At 41.2% G+C, this 20,389-nt stretch overlaps 1 protein-coding gene across 8 annotated transcripts in view; it reads right to left on the reverse strand.

Annotated features, from left to right (window-relative positions):
- Window positions 1–20,389, reverse strand: part of OPTN (optineurin) — a 39,933-nt gene that overhangs the window by 4,279 nt on the left and 15,265 nt on the right. For 7 of the 8 annotated variants that reach the window (XM_058681873.1, XM_058681869.1, XM_058681876.1 and 4 more), the window contains exons 5-12: window positions 19,681–19,754; window positions 17,161–17,295; window positions 10,322–10,424; window positions 8,678–8,793; window positions 6,199–6,348; window positions 5,729–5,822; window positions 2,430–2,588; window positions 684–814 (exon numbers count right to left, since the gene is read on the reverse strand). In XM_058681873.1, the coding sequence (XP_058537856.1) occupies window positions 684–814; window positions 2,430–2,588; window positions 5,729–5,822; window positions 6,199–6,348; window positions 8,678–8,793; window positions 10,322–10,424; window positions 17,161–17,295; window positions 19,681–19,754 (962 nt within the window). The remainder of the gene's footprint in view (window positions 1–683; window positions 815–2,429; window positions 2,589–5,728; window positions 5,823–6,198; window positions 6,349–8,677; window positions 8,794–10,321; window positions 10,425–17,160; window positions 17,296–19,680; window positions 19,755–20,389) is intronic. The other variant, XM_058681874.1, reaches the window with a different exon arrangement.

Genomic DNA, 20,389 nt, shown 5'->3' on the forward strand with positions numbered 1-20,389 from the left:
ATAAAAAAATCAGTAAATAACCAAACTGGATAAGGAAATGGATTAGAAAAAAGGGGCGTATTTCTAAAAGAAGACACTATAGGGCAATTCAAGAGAATGAAATAAATCTGCACACACACACACACACACACACACACACACCCAGAGTCCAAAATCACAGTGTTCCATAAAACAAGCTGCAGAACGAGACCTAGTGATATTTTTTCTTTTTAGAGAGAAAGAGAGAGAGAGAGCACGAGCGAGCGCAATAGGGCAGGGTAGAGGCACAGAGAGAATCCCGGGTAGGCTCCATGCCCATTGCGAGCCCAACATGGGGCTTGATCTCATAACCGTGAGATCATGACCTGAGCAGAAATCCAAGAGCTGGACGCTTAACGGACTGGCCACCCAGGTGCCCTGCAAACATATTACGGAATTGTTTAAAGCGTTCAGAATACTGACCCCCGACAGCGGCAGGCTAGAACCTGGGAACACACAAGGCCTGAAAGCAAAGAACACCTCAGGTTCCCGCAAGACGCCACCAGGCCTTGTTGTAAGTCAGGCTGAGTGTCGGGGATGCAACCAAGTGAAGTGAGCCCAGAGTACTTCCTGCAGCTCGACTGAAGAAGCACCTCTGATCACCGTCTGCCCTCCACCCGCGCCCTGGGCTCCGGGTGTGTGGCCTGAGCCCTCCCTCCCCTCACCTGCCTCCATCTTCAAAAACGTTATTCTCTTTCAGCAGAATTGCCAGCTGCAAAGCCAGCTGCTCCTTTTCTTCGTGTATTTTCTCTCTTGCCGCTCTTTCAGCATGAAAGTCAGAACAGTAAACTTCCATCTGGAAGAAGGTAAAAGACACAGAAGTTACTGCCTGGATGGATTTGGATGCTCCACAGTCACCTGGGGACAGGGCACGGAATGGGTGCTGCCTCCTGGGATGCACCTTGTAAGTCACAGGTGCATCTTCCTGCTAGAAACCAGGGTGGTGACTGTAACCTTCCAACCACCTTCTGACAGAAGACAAGCTGTGTTTGTGTGCACTTTAGACAATTAGAACTCGGCAATGACACCAAGGTAGGTGGTTTAAACACTGCACGTACCATTCATTCAGTAAAATTCTCTGATTTTTTTTTTTTTTTAATTTTTTAAATGTTTACTTTTGAGAGAGAGAGAGAGAGTGAGCAGGGGAGGAGCAGAGGCAGAGAGGGAGACACAGAATCCGAAGCAGGCTTTTAGGCTCTGAGCTGTCAGCCCACAGCCTGTATGGGGCTCAAACCTATGAACCACGAGATCTTGACCTGAGCTGAAGTCAGATGCTTAACCGACTGAGCCACCCAGTCGCCCCAAAATTCTCTGATCTTTTGAAAAAAATAATATTCAGGGTTAGCTTAATATAGTACATGGTTTATTTACTCTGTCAGGTATGTTTATGAAGTCTTTCCTTAAGTTAAATTTTAAATAGTAATAGTAAATAGATGGTATTTATTGAGGCCAAACATGCACAAAGTCCTCTGTTGGGTGCCTACATTCCTATCTTATTGCACCTTATCAAAAATCCTGGGAATGTAGCCTTGCTATGCTCATTTTACATTTACAAGTTTGATAGCTCTTAATCTTGGTAAGTGTCATACCAGCACTTGAACCGAGAATGAAGCCCAAACGCCGCTTCCCACGGTAGTAGCCAGCCTCCACGATGGCTCCAGTGACCCTCAACTGTTGGTATTCACACCCTTACGTGGTGCCCTCCCGCAATGAACAGGGCCAACCCACGTAAGCACTAGGGTAGCGCAGAAAGGACGGTGCGTGGCTTCTGAGCCTAGGTCATGAAAGACACTGTGGCTTCCGCCTCATTCTCTCCGGGGTTACCTGCAGTGGGGGAAGCCAGCTCCCATGTCACGGGGGTGCACAAGCCAGCCCGTGGAGAGGCCCGGGGGGTGAGAAACTGAGGCCTCTCGCCCACAGCCATGGGAGCGAGCCGGCTTGGAAACGGGTCTTCTAGTCGATCCTGAGTGCAGCCTCACGAGGGGCCCTGAGCCGGAATCACCCTGCTAACCTGTTCCTGGAGGCCCGACCCACAGAAATGCTGTGAGGTAACGAATGCCTGTCATTGTTTTAGCCGCTAAATCGGAGGGTAATTTCTTACCTAGAAACGTAAACATTATGCCACGACAGCAATCTCTTCACTGTTACAAAGTTACAAAGTAAAAATGGGCTACTTAATAGAGAAATGCCCATTACTCTAATAAAAGCAGGGTTTTTTTCCCCTCACATTTTATGGTTTCACTGGATGGTCTGGTGCACTTTCCACACGTGATGTGCTTCAATAAAATTTAAACAAAATATGTCGGTGGAAAGAATATAAAATCCAAAAATACATCTGAAACACCATCGCCTTCCCACTTGAGACCACAACCGGGGTTGGCGCCACTGAGCTCCGTTGCGACGCGGCTCACCTGAGCCCTCAGGACAGTCATGGTCTCCAGGTCCTCCTCCTGCTTCGCGATGGTCTGCTTCATGTCGTCCATCTGAAGCTGCTTGGAAGCCAGGGCCTTCTCTGCCAGCGCCAGTTTCTCACTTAGTTCTTGTAGTACCACCTTATCCACTTTTTCTGACTGCAAGAGACAAGTGCATTCTAGAATGGTTGGGACACAATCCAACCCGCTGTAGTAAACTATTAAAGGAAGTTTTGTCCGTTTTTAAATGACAGGCTCTGAACTGTTCTGTTCATTGGCAACGGTAACGTGCTCAGAAAGTTGTATTCATTTAACTCACAGCTTGCAAATGATCGTTTCTTTTTTTTTTTTTTTTTTTTGAGAGAGAGAGACACACACACACATACACACAGTGTGAGCAGGGGAAGGGCAGTAAGAGAGAGATAGAATCCCAAGCACGGTCCACACTGTCAGCACAGAGCTTGATGTGGAGCTTGAACTCATGAACTGTGAGATCATGACCTGAGCCGAAATCAAGAGTCAGATGCTTAACCAGCTGAGCCACCGAGGCACCCCACAAATTTTAATTTCGTAATTTAAAACCATGAAAAAACCCCCACTAAAATAAGGGAAATAATAACAAACCTTGATCTCAATGACGTTGTGACTCACTGCTACTGTTATTTTTCCCACTAATGTTACTCTTACTTGGTGAAGTCAGTGGAAAAGAAACTTGTTTAAGTTAAAAATTTATCCCATCACACCTGTCAGAATGGCCAGTATCAAAAAAGATAAGAGAGAACAAATGTTGGTGAGGATGTGGAGAAAGGGGAATCCTTGTGCACTGTTGGCGGAAACGTAAACTGGTGCAGCCACTTTGGAAAACAGTAGGGAGTTTCCTCAAAAAATTAAAAATAGAACTACCGTATGATTCAGCAATTCCACTTCTGTGTATATATCCAAAGAAAATGAAAATACTAATTCAAAAAGATATATCCACTCCTATGTTTACTACAGCATTATTTACAGTAGCCAAGATACGGAAGCAACCCAAGGGTCCATCAAAGAAGTGATGTGTATATATGTATATGCACAATGAAGTATTAGTCAGCCATAAAAAGACTGAAATGTTGCCATTTGTGACAATATGGATGGACCAAGAGGGTATTCTGCTAAGGGAAGTAAGTCAGAGAAACAAATACCATATGATTTCACTTACATGTGGCATCTAAAAAACAAAACAAATGCACAAACAAAACAGAAACAAACTCATAAATACAGAGAACAAACTGGTGGTTGCCAGAGGAGAGAGAGATAGGGGGATGGGCGAGATAGGTGAAGGGGGTCAAGAGGTACAAACTTCTAGTTATAAAATATAAGCCAAGGGAAAGCACAGTACAGCGAAGGGGATACAGTTGGGGTTAGAACAACACGGGGGTTAGAGGTACTTACTCCTGCATAGTCACAAATTTACACATAACTTTTGACTCTCCAGAAATTTAACTAGGAATAGTCTATGGTTGACTGGAAGCCTTGCTGATAATTTAGTTGGTTAACACATACTTTGTGTGTTATATGAGTTATATGCTATATTCTGACAATAAAGTGAGCTAGAGAAAAGAAAATGTTATTAGGAAAGTCATAAAGAAAAAAATACTAGTTATAAAATATAAGCCAAGGGAAAGCACAGTACAGCGAAGGGGATACAGTTGGGGTTAGAACAACACGGGGGTTAGAGGTACTTACTCCTGCATAGTCACAAATTTACACATAACTTTTGACTCTCCAGAAATTTAACTAGGAATAGTCTATGGTTGACTGGAAGCCTTGCTGATAATTTAGTTGGTTAACACATACTTTGTGTGTTATATGAGTTATATGCTATATTCTGACAATAAAGTGAGCTAGAGAAAAGAAAATGTTATTAGGAAAGTCATAAAGAAAAAAATACATTTATAGTACTATACTTCAAAAAATCTGCATATTAGGGGGCACCTGGGTGGCTCAGTTGGTTGAGTGTCCAACTTCAGCTCAGGTCATGATCTCGTGATCTGTGAGTCTGAGCCCCACATCGGGCTTGCTGCTGTCAGCACAGAGCCCGCTTTAGATCCTCTGTCCCTCTTTCTTTGTCCCTCCCCTGCTTGCGCTCTCTCAAAAATAAACATTTTTTAAAAAAATTTAAAAAAGAAATAGAAAAGCTGCACATTAAGTGGACCTATGCAAACCCCTTTTGTTCAAGGGTCAACTGTACGGTCAATACTATCATAATGACTTTGTATGGTGACAGATGGTAACTACAATTATGAGCATTTCAAAATGTGTATAAATATCAAATCACTATGAAAACTGATCTGACATAATATTGCAACTATACTTTAGTTGCAATTAAAAATAAATACATAGGGGTACCTGGGTGGCTCAGTCAGCTAAGTGTTCGCTCTCGATTTCGGCTCAGGTCATGATCTCACGGTTCGTGAGTTTGAGCCCTACACTGGGCTCTGCACTGACAGCATGAAGCCTGCTTGGGATTCTGTCTCCTTCTTTCTCTGGCCCCCCACCGCTCACTCTCTCTCTCTCAAAAAATAAATTAACAAACATTAAAAAATAAATAATCAAAAAAAAATTTACTAAGTCTTAGGAACAATATTCTCTTAAGAAAAATGAAAAACAAAGAGTACATTTATAAGCATATAAACTCAAATTCAGAGCTTCCATGATCTTTACTTATTTATCCCAGCTTTCTTCAAGTAAAACTGACAAATAAAACTGTAAGATATTTAAGGTGAAGAATGTGGCAATTTGACAGGTGTATACAGCATGACAGGGTTCCCCCAACCAGGTTAATTAACATCCATCACCTCACATATCTACCCATGTTTAAACTGCCATATCATGGTGGTATTATACTAATGGAAGTCGCAGTCTGGTGAGTCCAGGGTCCAAGGTCACTGACAGTAGCAAGCTAGCCCCATGATAGCTCAACGGACACGACCCCTCCAGGGGCAGCCAGTGGTCTCACCGCGCCCTGCTCACGTGGGAGCCCATGCTGGTAGCTGTCCTACAGACCCACGTGCTGTTAGAAATCCTAAAAACTTACTCCCCGACTGTAGGACTCAGCACCATCCCTGCACGCGAAGCACGTTACACATAGGTGGAACACCGGAACTCACACGCACTCGGACACGAGAAATCAATGATAAAATGAAGGGCACCCTTTGAAACCAGACTTAGTTAAGGATTGACAACTACTTTACGTATAAAAATGTTTAACGGTTTCTTTTTATTATGAGGCTACGGAAGTAATTTTCTTCTATGAGTACCTCTTTCCTTTTTAGCTCCTCGATCGTTTTCAACGACTTATTGTATTCTTGAAGAAGCTTGTTATGTGTCACCTGGAGAGTGGCTACCTTGGACCTATTGAAAAAGACAGTAAGAAATGGAATCTTGGGGGAGATATCATAAGAACTTAGTCTTGCTTTCCAACCCCCTTCTGAACACTCAACTAGCAAATTCTTCTCTCCTACCTTTGCCATCCCACCACCTGCTAGCATTTTCTTACTCTCAAAGAAAACAATCTTTACAAAAAAAAAAAAATCAAGATTGATTACAAGTCACGTTAATAATTCTGTTATAATAAAACAAATGTTATCTCCTCAGAAAAATCTCCTGTGCTCCTTCAGATACATAAAAGAGAAAATCTTTTAATGTATTCTCAAATCCTATTTCCAATCTGATAAAAGTGCTCTCCTATTTTCTTCCAGCAAGTAGTCATTTGGTCGTGGCTACTCACTTTTCATCTTCAGTTTTAGCTTGCTCCATTTTGATTTCTGATCGCATGCTTTCCACTTGTAGTTCCAACTTTTTGTTGTTATAAACAAGCTCCTGCTTTTCATTCAGCTCTGATGGGGTTGCAGAATTCTTCCTTTCAAGGGCCTGACATCTAAGAAAGATCGATATTTCATGAGGATGAACGACGCTCCTTCATTTCTCAGTGGCTCTTAAATCCCAAGACTATGTAGCAAATACAAAGAAATTTAGGATTGCATTTTTCAAGGAGTATTTAGCAATGCAAACTAAAATATTTTATCCTCCTTGCTTCTTTACTAGAAACAGGCAGTATTTCTAAACCCTCATGACTAAACATTAAAAAAATACAGATCTTTTCTTGGAAAATAAATTTACATATTTCAGAATCCGTATGCCTAATGTAAAAAAGTACAGATCTAAGACCACACAAGCCTTACACAGTCATGTAAAAACTGCCTTATGTAGTCATGTAAAAACATATTTTTGTTCTTCAGACACAGACCAAAATAGTAATTGGCTAAAGGTCCTTTTCACATACTGATCCATGGATATTGTCAATATTTTAAAAAGTTATGGGTTCTCTGTTGGTGGGAATGCAAATTGGTGCAGCCACTCTGGAAAGCAGTGTGGAGGTTCCTCAGAAAATTAAAAATAGACCTACCCTATGACCCAGCAATAGCACTGCTAGGAATTTACCCAAGGGATACAGGAGTACTGATGCATAGGGGCACTTGTACCCCAATGTTTATAGCAGCACTCTCAACAATAGCCAAATGATGGAAAGAGCCTAAATGTCCATCAACTGATGAATGGATAAAGAAATTGTGGTTTATATACACAATGGAATACTACGTGGCAATGAGAAAAAATGAAATATGGCCTTTTGTAGCGACGTGGATGGAACTGGAGAGTGTGATGCTAAGTGAAATAAGCCATACAGAGAAAGACAGGTACCATATGGTTTCACTCTTATGTGGATCCTGAGAAACGTAACAGAAACCCATGGGGGAGGGGAAGGAAAAAAAAAAAAAAGAGGTTAGAGTGGGAGAGAGCCAAAGCATAAGAGACTGTTAAAAACTGAGATCAAACTGAGGGTTGATGGGGGGTGGGAGGGAGGGCAGGGTGGGTGATGGGTATTGAGGAGGGCACCTTTTGGGATGAGCACTGGGTGTTGTATGGAAACCAATTTGACAGTAAATTTCATATATTAAAAAATAAAAAAAAAAGAAAATAAAATAAATGCTATTGATCTTTTCAATAAAAAATAAATAAATAAATAAATAAATTAAAAGTTATGGGTTCTGTTAAGCACAAAGAATATGACTTCTGACAAAGTTTGTTTTTTTTTTTTAGTGTTTATTTTTGAGACAGAGAGAGACACAGCATGAGTGGGGGAGGGCCAGAGAGAGGGGGAGACACAGAATCAGAAGCAGGCTCCAGGCTCTGAGCTGTGAGCACAGAGCCTGACATGGGGCTTGAACTCATGAACCGTGAGGTCATGACCTGAGCTGAATTTGGATGCTTAATTGACTGAGCCACCCAGAGGCCCCATGACAAAGATTTAATAAGGGAAAAGAAAATATCCTAAGCCCTCTTAAAGATCAGAAAGAGAATTTCAGTATAATAATAGTAAATATGAAACTACGGTGGCCACATGCAAGGCATTAACGCCAAGCGTGTCAAACATCTCAACACATTACGAAGTAGGGATAATGACACACATTTTACAAATGATAAAACCAGGGCTCAGAGAGGTTAAATAACCAACTTGCCCAAGCTAATACCACCAATGAATTGTAGATCCACATTTCAACGAGGTCAGTTTGTCCAAGTCCCTAGCTTTCGCTACCATGCTGTGCCAGATTACCAGAATACTGTTTAGCCTTGGTAAATTTAACTCCCAGGCAACATACGCTCCTACACTGTGCCGGGAATATGCTTGCCAGCCAATCCCAAAGAACCACATAAACTTCGCTCTTCTAAATTCTGGGTAACTCGTTACATCAAGAAAAACAAGCACATGCAAAGTTCTCAGTGTAAACAGTAGCCTTCATAACTGATTGAAAATGATTTTCTTTTCCTCAATAAATCTCATTCCAGTTCTTTTTGCTCTTTGCAGCTTTCGTTTATGTGTCCTTTTATCAACGCTGTTGACTCAGGAAGGTCACAGGACATCTGGCTTACTGCTTTTTTACAGGTCCTCACAGAGGCTAGTGCATTTCACTGACACCCGCAAACAGCTGAACCAGATTTCCCCGGCCCCCCCGCCCCCCGCATTTTAGTACACGTATTTCACGTGAACCTGTGCATTCACCTCAACATTCGTGTTTTCCAAATTCAGATTTTAATTAAGTTTCTATTTTTCTTTCGGTAACACAGTAGCGAAACCATGTGTTTACATGGTATTTTGTAAAAATGTACACTTTCCGAAGAAGAAGAAAAAATTCATCCCTCACTCTTACTTCTCTTGAAGTCTCTTCTTCATTAGCTCAGCTTCGCTGAGTTTTGTATGAGCCTCTTGAAGCTCCTTAAATAGGGTGGTCACCTGAAGGTTCAACGTCTCCACTTCGCTTCCAACCTGTCACACAGAAAATCCCAAGCACGCACATGCAATTCACATCAGAGATCAAATGAACCTCTCTGTGAGAAAACAGTGTGAACCATTAGTGTCCAACTAACACTGATGGGTGAATTGATTAAACTTTGGACAATGAACACCCTAAATATTGTACATGAAAAGAAACGTTTTAGATACAACTCTGTCACCTGATATGTCTGTATTTACTAGTTATATATAACAGTTTATATTTCACAATGTGTAATTTATATGTATAATCACTAATAAATATAAATAGATAAATACAAATAAATATAACATATATGTATACACAAAATGCTCTTTTTCTTACATAAATGATCAATTCGGATGCACTTGTGATAATGACTTTATCATAGTTTTTTTTCTTATAGAAATGGGTGGAGTTTATTTAAATGGAAGAAAAACATCTCCTCTTTGATACTTGGCAACCCAAGAACCTCCCTTCTTAAGGCTTGTAGGGGCCAAAATTCACACAAACATTCCCAGATGTTAAGGTTTTGACTTTTAAATAGAGAGAGGCCGCAGGCATTTTAGGTTTTGCTAATTTCTGCTCGTCCTTTATCATAACTAAGTTAATACTGATCACGGTCCAGGGGATCACAGAACATAGTGGTGTCAGAGCACAGTGTAATTTATCCAGACAGCAACCCATGCCCATCCATATTCCCTGGCTGATTTATGTCTCCAGTTTACTCCACTTTTTTCACTGAACCGCCTTTTTCCCGGCAGTTCTGGCAGAATTGCTGGCAATGAGTTTTACGTTGCCTTGGAAGTCTCGGTACTTCTCTATTACTGACAAATGGTTTTGGTCAACCAAGTACAATTACGCCCAGGCTGCCTCTTCATCTCTGTGTTTTAAGTGGTCGTCAGTCTCTTGAAGTAGGAGACTCAGCCCCGGCCATGGCATACGGTAGGCACTCCGCATACATTTGCTGAATAAATGAATCCGCTGAGGTGAGCATCTTACATCCACGCTTGTCACGTGGGCAACTGCAGCCCTCACAACTTCCTGGCTTCGCCAGCCTTCCCTAAGCTGACGACCATGTGGCAGGCTCCAAGGGCACATCTCTGAGCTGCCACGGAACACTGGCGGTACAAGCTTTTCATTCAAACTATGTCATTCAAACCAGTAGGAGGGTAGAACCAAAAGCTTTTAATGCGATCTCGAGTTTCTGGGTCATATTCTCAAATGATCTTATTACAAAGTGGACAACATTCCTTTCTCCATTAGCAGGCCTGTTCACTCAGTAAGTTAGGAGAGAAATCAGCCAAGAAGAGACCGAGGCGTGATTCCCTAGAATCACTGGGATGGGAACACATCTCCCTACAATTTACTATGGATGAATTTCAAATCGGGACATGGAATAGGAGAGAAATAGAATATATCCAACGTTAAAATTATTTCTATTTCTAACGCGAAGAACCCGACACAAGACTCGACTTCAGATACCACGCTTTGGGCCCTCGGTGGGGGGGGGTGACAGAGTCTGAGAAGCTGAGTACCCACGGTTTCTGGGCCTTTCTCCTCTTCTTTCTCTTTTTCTTTGCTCGTCTCTGTCTGGGTCTCGACTTCCGCATGATCACTGGCTTTCTTTTCAAAATATGAAACTCTGAAAAAGTGCAGAATATGGAAAAGTTACTTTCTCTGTGGCTTCAAGAAGAGAAACAGTTGCAGAAGCACTAAAAGAACGCCGTTTGAAATCGATAAGAGATCTGGGGCTTCAAAATCTCTCTGCACTTGCTACGTTAACTTTTTTGGGTTTTGCTCTCATCCTCAAATTGGCTAGAATTGATTGAAGGGATGGGTTTAGGCAGGGTAAAAGGCATAAATCATCCCAAACACTGAAAAACACTGCCACTTTTCACGTAACAGTAATATGCAGAAATATTTTTAAAATCTGTGTTTTTGTGTGTATGTAGGTCATGCACGTGTGTTACAAGAGTGTGTGTCCCTTTATAAGGATTCAGCAGAGAGAGGATGCCTTTTTAGAACCCATCAAAGGTCGCAAGTCCCTAAAAACACACAAATGGACCAACCTTCCTCCACTGAATCATAACCACATGAAAGCCAGCCCAGCGCAAATAAAACAAGAAGAGATTTCTGGTTAAAGATGGTATACTGAATACATGCATGTGATTCTTGTCCCACCCTAAACCCCACCAAAATGACTTTTAAAAAGCCATGTGTGTACAAGAACAAATAGAAAGGGAAAGGAAGTAACAGCAAGAAGATTTGGGGGGCACAGCTACGAGTGGGAACTGAGCCAATAGAGCGGGGTCTGAAGCCAACAGTAGGGAGAGCCAGTGTAAGGTCATCGACACTGTGGGAACCAAAAGGCTCAGGAGTCATCGACACCAGGTACCTCGGGATCTGGGGACAAAGATGGGGCCTGTTTAAGAGGGACTACAAGATCACAAAATAAAGGGTTTCTGGAGTCAGACAGTAAGAGATGAGAAGTGGGTTCTTCTGTAAGGGGAACTTACACACAGAACACTAAGACCCTCAGCCACCTCTTCCTACTCAAGGACTTTGACATCTAGAAAAGTACCTTCCAGGCAGGACGCTGGAAGAGTCTCCGTTGGAGTACATAAGGATACTCCAGCATAAGGGAAAAGATTTAAAGTTTCTGACACAGGGCTTCCCCGAGAAAACCTCCCAGCCAGATCTCCTGAGATATGGACCCAGAGCTGCAATCAGCTTCTAATACCCTATTATCCTGCTGAATCTGAGCAAACAGGCAAGACTGCTGGACATTTAAGGGAAATCTTAATATGAAACTGAAAAGAGTAATTTACTGAAAACAGAATATGCCAGTGGGGAAAAAAAAGTAAAAAACCAGCACTGATGAAGGATCCTTAGACACATAAACACTACAACCACCAAAAAAATGGAACACAATAAAAAAGATTCTCTCCTGCAAAAAAGGAAGATGAAAGTTGATCAAATCTATCAGAAAGGAGAAAGAAGAAAAAAGGAGAGCTAGAAAAAGGGAACAAGGAGTTAAACCACAGGAGATCCAATTCAAAAAGAACAGTGATGCTAGAAAGAGAGAACAAAGAAAACTGAGGGTTAGAGATAATTACTAAATGAATTCAAGATCATTTTTAAAGAACTGAAGGACATGAGTCTGCAGAATGAAAGAGCCCAAGAGTGTCCAGAACAGACAGATGAAAAACAGGTTCACCACCAAAGCATGTGAGAAGTCTCATCACCACAAACATGAAGAATCACAATGGCACTGGGTTTCTCAGCAGTAACACCAAAACCAAGGGCACAAGGAAGCCACGTTTTCGAAAAGTGGAGGGAAAATTATATCCGATTACAGAATTCTATATCTAGCCAAACTATCCATGAAGTATAAAGGCAGGAGGAGAGATTTTCAGATATGAAGGTGTCAGAAAATATACTGCCCATAAATTCTTTTTTCAGTGAGTCAGTGGAGATATGGTGGGCTTGATTTGAAAAGAAATAAAAAAAAAAAAGCATAGGAAAGGCATTACATTTAGGAAACAGGTGACGGAACACAGGAGAGATGAAGGAGTTCCCCAGGGCAAAAGTAAAGGGAGGTGCCAAGATGAGTTCAATGTAGCAGGACCTGGGAAGCAAGCAGGCCAGATTGCAGCGAGAATACTATTAGACTACTAACACATCTGAGAGGTTTCCTTGTTGGGGAAGAGCATGGGGAAACTAAGCAAGTTTTAAAAATGTAATTATGCATAGAGGCAAAAGAAAAATAAGTTGTATAAAAAAAGGAAGAATGTTCAAGGCACAGAGCAGAGCTCAACTCAGAGCTCCATGTGCATGTCTAATAACATCAGCACTGAGTACTTATCTCACTACATTTCAACATAGCCGATTTTGGAGGTGGAGCGGGCAAGCCAGGTCCGGAAGCATCTGTGTGCGATGACAACGAGGGGGGTGAAAGACAGTTAAATCTCCATCTTTCAGAGTCAGAGGTCAATAGATTGTGTTCACAACAGGGGGAAAATTCAGCAGCAATCTGAGCCCGGTACATGGAGGGAAACATCAAAATGGCCGGAACCAATGCAAATTGCCAAACCTAAGGGGCTGCATGAGCACTCTTTCAGGCCAAGCCAAATAAATGGGTTAAGGGCCAGCTGGTGCAGGGTTGATGGATAAGCCTTCATTACACTATTCACATCCAACACAGGGCTCCATGGGAAAATTCTTCTCCAAGGAAAATTTTCATCTTGGACTGAATTTCTGTGCTACCTCTCGATTCTCTTGGGCTACACTTTCTACACACTTCCCCCACTTACTTGCTGTCAGTTTAAGTTTGTTTAGAAAACAAAAATTGCATGAAATACTAAGCCTGGAAAACAATGGGGAAAAAAAGACAAACCTATTGGCTTCTCTCCCCACAAATCTCCTAAAAATTTTCAGAATAAATTTTAGACTGTTTATACCCTTATTTCTCATGATTAATGAAGAGAGTTGAAGACTCACTTGTTTGAGAAAAACACATGTTAGGTCTTGGAATGTGTTTTCATCATTTCCTATAGAGCATGAAACCAAAGCAGGCTAACCAGGTTTCTCAGTTTCAGTCCTGCCTTAGCTAGGAGAAAATCATCCTGACACTCACCTAGAGAACATCAGTCTTGGTAACTATCACTGACTTTCCGGTTGTTAAATACAGAAAGAAGGCTGGCGCACAAAGTAGAAATTCAATGCGACTGGGAATGGGACCCTTCACAGGTGTTCAAGGGGAGAGACTAAAAACAGCCATCTCAAGGGCAGGCTGGACTTCCTAGGGCAGGCTGAAGGGCTGTGGCTGCAGACAGAGGGCTGTAATCATTTTGGAAGCAGGAATTATATATATCTCATATGAACGATCAGGATGTATAATTAGCAAATTCCTAAGTTTCCACTTCCACCATGAAAGCTGATCATGCTAAATAAGGATGAATTACTGGCTACACCTGACTTCTGAGAATGATGTATGGAACATGGGAGGGGTAAACCTGACTATAAAATACAAACACACGGATTACCCAGGCTACTGAGGGCCTTCTTCAACACGTAACTCCTTCCCTTCAAAAACCAGCTGTGATAACTAAGGTGTAAAAGGAGGGCATTCATCCATCCATTCCTTTGTTCATTTATCTGTGCACTGTTAACTATGCTTTTGGGATTTGTCTAAAAGGTAGGGCAAATATTTTGCTCCATGAGAATACATGGTGCTAGTCTCCTAGAAGTCAACCTTTGAAATTTTCTAAGGGACAGCAGTAGCATATGGTGTAAAAACCTAGGATTTAGAGCCAGCATACCCTTAGCACCTTTGAAAAGCTATCAGATAAGTCACCGGACAAAGGCCAATGTGTTTTCCAGATTAACCTCATCTGAATAAATAACATAGGTTTCACATTTTAACATCTTTCTATAGTTAAAAATTTTAACTGCTTCAGTTAGAAAGTACTTTTTTTTTTAAGTTTATTTTGAGAGAGAGAGATAGAGTGAGCAGGGGAGTGAGCTGTTAGCAGTGCCTGACGTGGGGCTTGAACTCATAAACCGTGAGATCATGACCTGAGCTGAGATCAACAGTCGAATGCTTAACTGACTGAGCCACCCAGGGACCCCAGGAAGTGCTTCTTATAGTGCTGGAATTTTAAGATCAATAAGGCATCTATAACTTCTGAGAGAATTAATTATATTGTAGTATATTTATGATTAAATGTTGCAATCACTGGAGTCCTAAAACTACTGTGTAACCTCTTCCATGTCTTACGTGGTTTAGCATTTTGCACTTCTAAAAAGTACATTTGCACATAGAAATTTATTGACTTCACAACTCTATACCGTAGATGAATTTTACCCCTAAGTATTTATGTGTGTTTGCACATCTACCACATTCTATGAGGCTGGTATCTCCCTTATACCAAAAACAGACACAGGCATCACAAGAAAAGAAAATTACAGACTAATACCCCTTAAGAATAAAGATGCAAAAATCCTAAATAAAATTTTAGCAATCCAAACTAGCAACATATAGAAAGGATTATACATCATGACCAATGGGATTTACCCAGGAATGAAAGGTTTAACATGTGAAAATCAATCAGTATAATACATCATATTAACAGAAGCTTTAAAAACCCATATAATCATCCCCATAGACATGGAAAGCATTTCACAAAATCCAAAACCCTTCATGATAAAAATTGTAACAATCTATAACTAGAATGCAGTTTCTCAACTTGACACAGCATCTATGAAACCTTACAGCTAACATTGTACTTGATGGTAAAAGGCTGAAGGCCTTCCCTCTAAGGTTAGGAACAGACAAGCATGTCTGCTTTTTCAACTTATATTTCACATTGTGCTAGAGATTCTAGCCAGTGGAATAATGGAAGAAAAATAAATACAAAGTATTTCATGTTGGTAAGGAAGAAGTAACACTATCTCTTTGTAGATGATGTGATCTTGTATAAAGAAAATCCTAAGGAATCCACTAAAAAACTAATAGTGCGAATACGTGAGTTCTAACAAGGTTGCAAGCTACAAGATCAATATATAATATACAAAAAAAAAAAAAAAGCCAGTGATATTTCTGCATACTACCAAAGAATACTCCAAAAATGAAATTAAGAAAACAATTTCATGTATACAGTTCTAAAAAGACCAGAATACATAGGAACAAATTTTGAAAAGCAGTGTATGACCTATATGTTGAAAACAACAAAACATCACTGAAATACATTACAGCTGACCTAAATAAATCCATGGATTATCTTTCATGGATCAGAACATTTAACAATGTTAAGAGGGCATAACTCTCCAAACTGAACTCCAGGGTCAATGCAATCCTTAACAAAATCCCAGCTGGCTTTCCACACCACTGCCCCCCACCCCACCCCCGACAGAAACTGAAAAACTTATCCTAAGATTTATACAGAAAAACATGAAATCCACAGTAGCCAAAATAATCGTCCTGACTACTCCTGATTCCAAAATTTACTACAAAACTATAGTAATCAAGACAGTGTAGTATTAGCAAAGAATAGGCATATAAATCAAAGGAATGAAATTGAGGGTCTAGAAATTAATCTTTACAGGTATGGCCAACTGATTTATTCCAAGGGGGGCAAGACAGTTCAGTGAGGGAAAGAATGGTCAACAAATGGTGTTAATGGATGAATGGAAATCTACACATGAAAGAATGAAGTTGGTCCCCTACCTCACACCATATACACAAATGAACTGAAAATAGATCAGAGACCTAAATGTAGGAGCTAAAACTATAAACCTTTTAGGAGAAAACATAGGAGTGAATCCTCATGACCCTGGATTAGTCAATGGCTCCTTAGATACAACACAAAAAGCATAAATGACATAAGAAAAATAGATAAACTGGACTACATAAAAATAAAAAAAAAAAATTGTGCTGCCAATGATAGCACCCAGGAACTGAAGAGATAATCTACAGAATGGGAGAATATATTTGCAAGTCATATACCTCATAAGGGATTTGCATCTTGAATATATAATGAACTGTTATAACTCAGTAATAAAAAGGCAATCCATTTTTTTTAAATGGGCAAAGGATTTCAAGGGATGTTTCTTCAAGGAAGGTATACAAATGAGCAACATGAAAAGATATTAGTTGTTAAGAAAATGAAATCAAAATCACAGTGAGGACGTGGGAGAAAGTAGAACCCTCATATATTGCTGGTGGAAACATAAAATGGAGCAGCCAATGTGGATAACAGTTTGGTATTTCCTCAAACTATTAACCACAGAGTTACCAATGACCCAGCAATCCCACTCCTGGGTACATAACCCTAGAGAATTAAAAAAATATATGTATATATACCTCCACACAAAAAATTGTGCATGAATGTTTAAAGCAAATATTATTCACAATAGGCATAAACTGGGAAGCAAAACGTTCACCAGCTGATAAATAAAAAAAATGTTGTCCAGCCCCATGGTGGACTGACTCTTTCTTGGCAACAAAAAGGAAGTGAAGAACTGACACACGCCACAACATGGATGAACCTGGAAAACATGCTACGTAAAATAAGTCAATCACTAAGGTGCACATATTATATGATTCCATTTATACGAAATGTCCAGAAAAAGCGAATCTGTGGAGACAGAAAACTGATTACTGGGGAAGGGGAATGAGGATTCAGTGTCAGTGGGAAGTGGTTTCCTATTTGGTGGAAAAAAATGTTCTAAAATTATAATGTGGTAATGGTTACATGACTGAATATTCTAGACGACACTGAAATGTATTCCTTAAGTGGATGGATTATCTGGTATCTTAATCACATCTCTATAAAGCTGTGCCAGGGCATGAATAGTTCAAATTACCTATTTCATACCTTTCTTTGGCTTCCTTGAGTGCAATTTCAAGTCTCTCCACCTTCTGGTTTCCTTCCCTTAGACAAAGCAGGAGCTGGCTCACAGTTAATTCTTCAAATTCCAAATAATTCCTGGCACCTTCTGCAAATTTGCTCCTAGATCAAAAACAGCATACACATTAAAAGGTTTTCATCAGAAAACAAAAATGTCAAAGTATCTGTGAGTATAACTGGAACCAACTTAAAGGAACTGCTTCCCAGAACACTTTCCAAACAACTCTCATTTACAGACCAAAAACGCAGGTGGCCCTGCACCCACCAGGGCCCCACTCCTCCATGCTTTCTGGGAAGCACACGCTCGCTTCCTCCAAATGGCCGGTGTGCCCACAACATCAGACCACAGGGCCCACGGGACCAGAGGTGGCCCTGGTTTCCAGTGCCTGGCCTTCCTAGAGAACCAGCCTCAGAGAGGACCACAGTTATACAAAGGACACAAGCAGGCCTGCTGCCTGTGACACGCAGACCACCGGCCTTTCTCCTGCTTGACGTTCTCAAGTCAAGAGAAAAAAATCATTTTTGTTTCTGATTTCAAATCATTAGAGCAGAGAAATGTAGGCACTGTTGGTATGTCAAATATTTTTCTTGATTTCAACTCTGATGAAATCAAGAAGCAGTTCATCCACAAATAAAACCAGGACCATGGGTGTGGTAACTACACTTCCCGGGTGACTGTGCCGATGCTCGTGGCATCTAACCAAGTTCACGTGTCTCATAAACAGGATTAAATGCCGGTTCCTGACTCCAAAGCTCAAACTCCAAACCCAGAAATCAATCTATGACTCCTTGATATAATAATAATAATAATAATAATAATAATAATAATAATGTTATGTTTATTTAATGTTTATTTTTGAGAAAAAGGGAGAGAGTGTGAGGGGGGAGGGGCAGAGAGAGAGGGAGACACAGACTCCAGAACAGGCTCCAGGCTCTGAGCTGTCAGCCCAGAGCCTGATGCAGGGCTTGAATCCATGAACCATGAAATCACGACCTGAGCTGAAGTTGGATGCTTAACCCACTGAGCTACCCAAGTGACCCACTTTCTTTTTTTAAAATGTTCATTTATTTATTTTTGAGTGAGAGAGAGAAAAAAAAGAATGAGTCGGGGAAGGGCACAGGGAGAGGAGAAGAGAGATGCCTAAGTGGGCTCTGGGCTAACAGCACAGAGTCCGGTGTGGGGCTTGAACTCACAAACTCCGAGATCATGACCTGAGCGGAAATCAAGAGTCCGATGCTTAACCGACTGAGCCCCCCAGATGCTCCCTTAATATACCTTCAAACAAGGCAAGGAAGCTGTTATTGACAAGAACTGTGGCCTGGGGGCACCTGGCTAACTCAGTCAGGAGCCTGTGGCTCTTGATCTCAGGGTTTTAAGTTTGAGCCCCACATTGGGTGTAGAGATTACTTAAAAATAAAATCTTGAAAAAAAAAACCTGTGGCTTAAAAGGGGAAGTGGTTTTGGCAGGTGGATATAAATGAGGAGGAAGTGGCTCGGAAATTTCAAACAGGGCTTTTTTCCTTCCCACCACGTTCAGGAAAGTCCTCCAATACTAAAAAAGCAACATGGGAGAAAGCCGAGGAATTGTTAAGTAAAAAAGGGATAGCTTTCATTGATGCCAACTGCCCTGTTGGATATAAGAATATCATCTAACATTTATTTTCTTCCTTGTGCAAGGGCTTGGTAACATAATTCGAAAAAAAAAAAACCACCACCCATTTTGACGTTTTATAAATACATTCATTAAGTTCTAGAAACAAAAGGTATTAAAAGTCTATGAGAGAAGAGATTCCTAGAGAAATTTTCAGGTAACTGTCTCTTTCAAATAGACTAATACGGCAGTAATCCGCTCACAGAGGATGAGCCAACAGCCCATTCCTCGTGAGTGCAAGGCGCAAGACCCCCGATTGCCCAAGTCCTCTCCCATCTCTTCCTCTGAGCTCCCCACTCCACCCCCGCCGCCACCATTTAAGATGTCTGCTTCCTAGTTATCTACTTACAACAGGTCAATTTGAGACTCCACATGTAAGACCTCTGGAAAGTGGGTAGGACAGTGACTCAGGGCACTAACAGTCATCCCTAGAGAAGGTTACTCCCTATCAGTCACCCTGGCTTATATTTGGGACTGATCAGGGAAGAGAAAATGCTAACAACCCCCTTTATCAAGCTGGACAGCCTGGTCCAGCTCAAACTATACTGATAAATTGGGAAACAGAAGTCTTGATTAAGAGCGAGTATGTTTTCACTTCTCATCTGATGGGAGTTGAAACACATCTAAACAGAGAGGTGAGGGGGAGTTAGCCTACAAAGGCACCCAACATTGTTCTGATTATCAGCCAGTTTGGGTTGCAACATATTAAGTATCATTCAAATTGAACATTCTTCAAAGGTCCTGGTATAAATTAGTAAGAATTGACTTCTGCAGCCCATCACGTTTGACCTCCCAGCAAGGGTGTCTCCGACGGCCTTAGCCCTTCTTCACCTACGTGTCAACGGAATCAGTTCTTGTGGGCCCAGGACTTGTCTTGATTTCTTTCAGTGCCACATCTGCTTCTCCTTCCTGTCAAGGCAGAAATGAAAGGGATTTGACATGATATGTCTGCGAGAAAAATGCTTTACCAGAAGAGAAAAAGGCAATAGATCAAGAATTTTGATGGCATGCCACCCAAGAAATCTACCAACATTTGAATGTGAGATGTTTAAATTAGGTCACTGAAATGGAACGGAACTTTACCCTTCCCTCACCCTGCACACCCTGTCAGGATTATAAATATCTAGGGCCACGGCGTGAAGGTTGGTCTCTCATCCCGAGCAGTCAACCTGACCCCAAACACATGAAAGCTTATCTCCTCCTTCTACTTGGCAGTTCCCTTCTTTCCCAAATATAGGTCACACGGTGCTAGTGACAACTCCACACACCTTCCCTATACAGGCCTTTAAAATGCACGATGTCGGAACTTGCTGAAGCCACGTTGAAAAAGAGGCTGCTTTCTGTGGGCAAGGCTCACACAAAGCACAAGGTTGGCTCCTATTAGAAATTCATACACACCGTGGGCCGTTTAAGGGAAGAAGAAGTCTAAGGCCCGTTAAATGATTTGAAAGACATGTATATTCCAATGAACTTGCAGGAAAAATCTTCTGAAAATGCACAAAGATAGTTAATTCTGATTGTGTACATTCTTCCTAAATCTTAGG

Source organism: Neofelis nebulosa, chromosome 8, assembly GCF_028018385.1.
Source record: "Neofelis nebulosa isolate mNeoNeb1 chromosome 8, mNeoNeb1.pri, whole genome shotgun sequence".
Classification (NCBI taxonomy): domain Eukaryota; kingdom Metazoa; phylum Chordata; class Mammalia; order Carnivora; family Felidae; genus Neofelis; species Neofelis nebulosa.